Here is a 5,301-nt window from a genome sequence, read left to right on the forward strand (position 1 = left end):
GAATCGAGTGATTTCCGAAAATAGTGAATGACTGATAAATCATTAACCGTACATGAGATGATCGAGGGACCAATCACATAATCGCTGCAAAATGACTCGGTCATATATTAGTATCCGGATGTCTGACCAGTCATGAAAGTCCATCCAAGAACACATGGGTGTACTTGGAATGTAATTGGCCACTGACTGGAGGCTTGATCATACGTCAAGAGGTCTAACGTTATTAGATTTCTTGACGTATGATCAAGGTGGCAATAGACCTCTTGACGTGCGAGAGCCGATACTAGAACCGCATGTTATATATGAATGAAGCTGTCAGATGTTGGATACATGTACAGTAGTACAGTCTGTATGTCCAGTAGTACAGTCTGTATGTCATCGTTGTCGTCAATACCCTGAAAGAAATACGATTATCCAAGTATTACAGAAATACAACCCACGATACTTAGTCGTCGGCGATAACGTTGGATAGGAATAGGGAAAGCAACGAACAAGCAGATACAATGCATTAGTACGAACAACCAGTTCACGTACTGGGGGAGGGAAAATAGCTCAGTGGTAGAGCATCGGTTTCTTAACGCGGTTCCACAACATGTGGTCCTAGTATCGGCCCTCGCGGAGGAATGTCATAAACAAAGGATAATCCAAACTCAATTAACCACCGTACGTACTGCAAGTGCAACTTCAATGTGGATCCTTCATTCTTTGAAAGAGCGATACAATGCAGTAGTTAGCGGGTTTTTTGGCAAGAATATCGACCACGCTGTTGCATATATTTATGACGCCAAATATGACTCGTCCATCCTAGCGGGTTCACGACAAGAGCAGGATGTATGTATGTTGTACGCATCCCAACCATCCATTTGGTTAACCTTGGAACTTGGTAGTGCAATCACAGTCTGACGTTAACGATTATATTGACTTGGCTCTTGATGAGAAACGATTCATTTTCCAATTTTCATCATGAAGTTCGCACTCCTTCTCGCTTTCACCGTGGCCGTCGCTGCCTTGACTCAAGACCAAGTTGTCCCAGCCAAAGTCGCTTGCGGCGATGAGGCCCCATACGACGGTTTCGAAATCCTCGGGGGCAAGGAAGCCAAACGCGGCGAGCACCGTTATGTGACTGGGTTCAAGAAGTCGCCCGATGGTGACACCGTGTGCGGCGGCAGTCTGATCGCCCCCAATGTTGTTTTGACAGCGGCTCATTGTTTGAAAGGTTTTCTACCTTATGCGGTCGTGGGTACGCACTTTTTAACCGGTTATAAGGACGGGGAACTGGCCACTGTCATCGAGGAAATCAAACACCCCAATCCTAGCGTTGACGTGGGCATCGCAATCTTGAACCGCAACATCACGAACATCGAACCTGTGAAGCTATTGTTTGAGAAAGTTCCGTCGGGGGTGTACACTTGGGCACGCGGCTGGGGACAAGTCAGGCATTATGGCCCCCAATCGTCAGTGCTCATGGAGGTCATCCTCGAGACCTGGAGTAACGACAAGGCCTCGGACGCGTTCGGGACCACCGGTAAGACAGTGACCGATACGATGTTGGCTGCTGGAGGGGTGGAAGGAGAAGACATGTGTGACAACGACTCGGGGGGACCGTTGACCACCGAAGTAAGCGCTGGCGTGCGCTTGGTGGGCGTGGCCAGCTGGGGCCGTGGCTGTGGTCGACACGGCAAGCCAGGTGTGTACGAACGCGTCAGCGCTTCTCGTGACTTCATTGAACCGTACTTGCCGAAGTAAGTCAAACTTGCGCGTGTCATCATGAAAGCGACTTGGCCAACATGAAACCCACTTGGTTGACATACAACCGACTTGGTTATGGAACGTCAAACAAATCGAGTAGTGTTTGTTGTAAACATCGTTAATTTGATGAATAACCATTATGGTGCAGCACCTGAATAGCGCCGCGGGATTCGCCATATTGAAGCACGCAAAGCCATTCTGTCAGTGGAAGTTACCTACGTTTATATGCTCGTTGCAATCCCTTGTATCGTTCCATCCTAGCGTGGTTAACAAACTATATTAGAGCCTCGGTTTCTTAACTCAAAGGTCGTGGGTTCGATCCCCGGCTTCCCCCACCAAAAACGAATTTCGACTGTAGTTTTACAGAATGCAATAACTTGATCTGGAAATGGCAAGTTGGACAGCAGTGGATACAGTGGTACTTCGAATATGGCCATGGATACCGATATGATTGGCTATTTAGAAACTGTTCTGACCGATAGGATAAGAATGATCCAAATTTGTAAGTCATTCGCTACCTCATTCTTGTCCACCAGTGTACATATTATTCTGTCTTATTGGCCCAAATTGTGACCAATCATAGCACAGTCGCATTGGAACACATTGTAAATTTCCATCAACATGCTTCTAAAACCAATGGTAAAGATGACCAAGGCCCAGCTCCTCGAGCAAGTTCAGCTGCTTCAGCAGCAGCAGTCGCATCAACCGCCGCAGTTGCAGGGAGACAACGACGTCGCAGCTACGACAACGCCCAAGAAACGTATCTCAACCAAACCTTCCACGTCTAGCATTGCATCGTCGATGGCGACAAGCCTTGTTGACACGGCAAGTGAGGCTTAACTCGAGCTACGATTCACTGGATTTCGCGCATCGTTTAATGCCGACCTGTCCAGCAAGCAACTGCATGTACTCTGGGAAAAACTTGCCTTACAATTTAACATTTTGACTGAACAGCCGCGCAAGGTACCAAATATATAATACGTAATGCAAAGATCTTATTATACACTAGGTCTCAGTCGATTCACTCAAGAACAAGTTACGAAAGTTGCGGTCGGAGTTCGTTGCGATCCAGCGTAGCTTGACACCCACTGACAACGACGAGCTGTCGACCCCCCCCAAGCCGAGCTACTACTCGGAGATTTTGGTTGCATTTGCGAATTTGCATGGGCTCGGAGACATCGAGTTTGGCATGGAGCGTACCCCTAGTGCTAGCCCAGTCGCCGAAGACGACGTCGAAGTGCTAGAGAACTTACATGCCGCTAGCTCCATGCAACAAAACAAGCCGTAGGTTGAAATCGACTTGGAGATGCAGCGCCAGCGCCAAATGCGCAAGAATCAGATTCCAGACCTTGCGGCGGGGCTCAATAACCTCGGAGAAGCACTGGCGAGTCGACTCATTGAGGAAGCCAAGGTGAAGAACTCCCGCAGCTCTGACGTGGACATGTCAGAACAAATGACAAAGCTATTGGATCTTATGGAGGAAACGAAAGCCAGCATCGATAAAACCAATGATGTCAACGACAAAATGCTTCAGTTTCTCCAAGGTAAATTCTAAACATTACAACAATTTGAAATGTAATTGTTATGGTCTTCTCCAAAGTAAATTCTAAGTAATACAATAATTTGAAATATAATGCATGTTTGTGCAATGTAATTTATAAGGCGATGCGACGATGCGAAGATGCGACGATGCGAAGATACGATATAGATCAATTATACTATGTACTAACATGTTGGCTTAAATACAGCTTGATCATATCCCGAGCGCGTTTTGCAGGTGCACCATCGACATGGTTCAGATCCTCATCGAAGACTGTGTCGCCACCGATGTGCATCCACTCGGGGAAGAACTCGGGTTCGAAGTTATCCAACTCCTCATTGAATTCAATGAACCAGTTATGAAACACCAAGGATACTTCAATCAGGCGCACCATGTCGCTCGGTCGATGTTGGAGCAGCTCAGTCTTGGAAACACGAAACTTGTTCTTCCAAAGCCCAAATGCGCGCTCGACGACCATGTGACTGTGGATCGTGTTGTAGTGCGCTTCGTCCTGGGGCATGTCCGATTAAATCGTGCATGGGGTTATGAGGTGTGAACACAGCTTGTACCCAGCGTCGCCAAGAAAGCAGCCACCCCCAGGGACTTTTTGGTGGCACGTTTTTCCAAACATCGAGTGGTTAAAGAGCGCCTTGTCGTTCTGACTTCCAGAGCGTAACGAGTATGATATGAATTTCATCTGATGATCAACCACAGCTTGCATATTAAATTCTGGAAGCCCCTTGTGGCAGTACCACCCAGTGAAAGCTTCAAATCGTTTTATTGATATCAAACTGCCGTCGATGGCGCCGTAGGCATTGGGAAATCCATACGCTTCGAACCCTGTTCTGATGCGTGTGTCGTTGGCATCGAGATGGTATCCAACACGAAACAGTGTTGAACAACAGCAAACACTTGATTACAATACTCGTACGCTCTGGTCTTTGAGATGCCAAACAATGCTGCCGTCGACTCGTAGCCGTCTGAGTGAGTGAGGTAGTGAAGGGTGCAAGCTACGCGGTCATCAATGCCAAAGCGGTTGAGGTCGTGGAGAGCAGGGTGCACGGTCGGCCATGCCGTTTCAATGGAGTCCACAATTCGATTGAACGTGGGTCGAGGGCATCGCAGGTACCGCGTGAATCATGCATTGAGGGAAGTCGTAGATTTCACAAGCAACCACGTGTTGTTTGGAACAACGTAGTTGTTTTCAATGGGTCCACGGTTGCTGCGACCGTCGAAGGGTGTAAGAGCAGCTGTCACCGCGGCGAGAACTGCTGCACACACGGCGGTCTCTTCGTCCATTAAAATGCTCTTTGTTGAGAAGATGCTTCTGATTGGTTAGACATATATTTATCTTTGACCAATCATGGTCCACTATCTCCGGCCGCCACTAGAATGACTCTGGATAGGTCGGCCGATAATTTTGGTTCAAGAATGAGGCGTGTTTTGATTGGCTCTACCCCATTCCAAAAGTTAGTCAGAACAGGTTCTTACAGTTAGACCGATCATTAGTTTGGCCCAAATGTTCTCAAATATGATTGACAGCTTTGAACACTTTTTGCGTTGTGTCAAGTCAAATTTTTGACGCAACATATCTCAGGAAATCCGTGAAATTTCGCAAATCTAAAGACATGGTAGGAAAACATAAAATACACACCCGACAAGTACCCGACAATTTCAGGCGAACCATTGGCTGCCCGACACAAGAATCGTGACTTCATTCGTCAACGGCTTTTGACGCCTCATCATTGGACGAGGATCTTGTCGTGGGAGCAACATTGAATTAACATTTGACATGTACGCGATGCCATTGGGCAGTTAAATATATGTAATCGGTTACACCACAACTATTCGCAAAATCCCATTCTGCAAAATCGAAAGCGTGCCCACCAAACAAACCATCCAGGACTCGTTCCGTGGAGCGTCGACACGACGAACATACCTAACGTACCAGACGCAATTCCAAGAGTTCTGCGTGTCACACAAGCACGGTTTCAACCCTGCTGCAGCCACGA

The 5,301-nt window shown here is 47.4% G+C and overlaps 3 protein-coding genes across 3 annotated transcripts; 2 read left to right on the forward strand and 1 right to left on the reverse strand.

Moving 5' to 3' along the window:
* Positions 1-963: 963 nt before the first annotated feature.
* Positions 964-1,746, forward strand: H257_14234 (hypothetical protein; the record flags this gene model as incomplete). Its single annotated transcript, XM_009841996.1, has 1 exon — positions 964-1,746. One exon carries the CDS (start codon positions 964-966, stop codon positions 1,744-1,746), a length of 783 nt encoding a protein of 260 aa, XP_009840298.1.
* Positions 1,747-2,394: 648 nt separating this feature from the next.
* On the forward strand, positions 2,395-3,304 carry H257_14235 (hypothetical protein; the record flags this gene model as incomplete). Its single annotated transcript, XM_009841997.1, has 3 exons — positions 2,395-2,565; positions 2,759-2,986; positions 3,038-3,304. 3 exons carry the CDS (start codon positions 2,395-2,397, stop codon positions 3,302-3,304), a joined length of 666 nt encoding a protein of 221 aa, XP_009840299.1.
* A 27-nt stretch (positions 3,305-3,331) lies between these two features.
* H257_14236 (hypothetical protein) lies at positions 3,332-3,809 on the reverse strand (the record flags this gene model as incomplete). The annotated part of the gene is made up of 2 exons (XM_009841998.1): positions 3,332-3,338; positions 3,496-3,809. 2 exons carry the CDS (start codon positions 3,807-3,809, stop codon positions 3,332-3,334), a joined length of 321 nt encoding a protein of 106 aa, XP_009840300.1.
* Between the last annotated feature and the right edge of the window lie 1,492 nt (positions 3,810-5,301).

The sequence above is a fragment of the Aphanomyces astaci genome (assembly GCF_000520075.1).
Source record: "Aphanomyces astaci strain APO3 unplaced genomic scaffold supercont1.55, whole genome shotgun sequence".
Taxonomy (NCBI): domain Eukaryota; phylum Oomycota; class Saprolegniomycetes; order Saprolegniales; family Verrucalvaceae; genus Aphanomyces; species Aphanomyces astaci.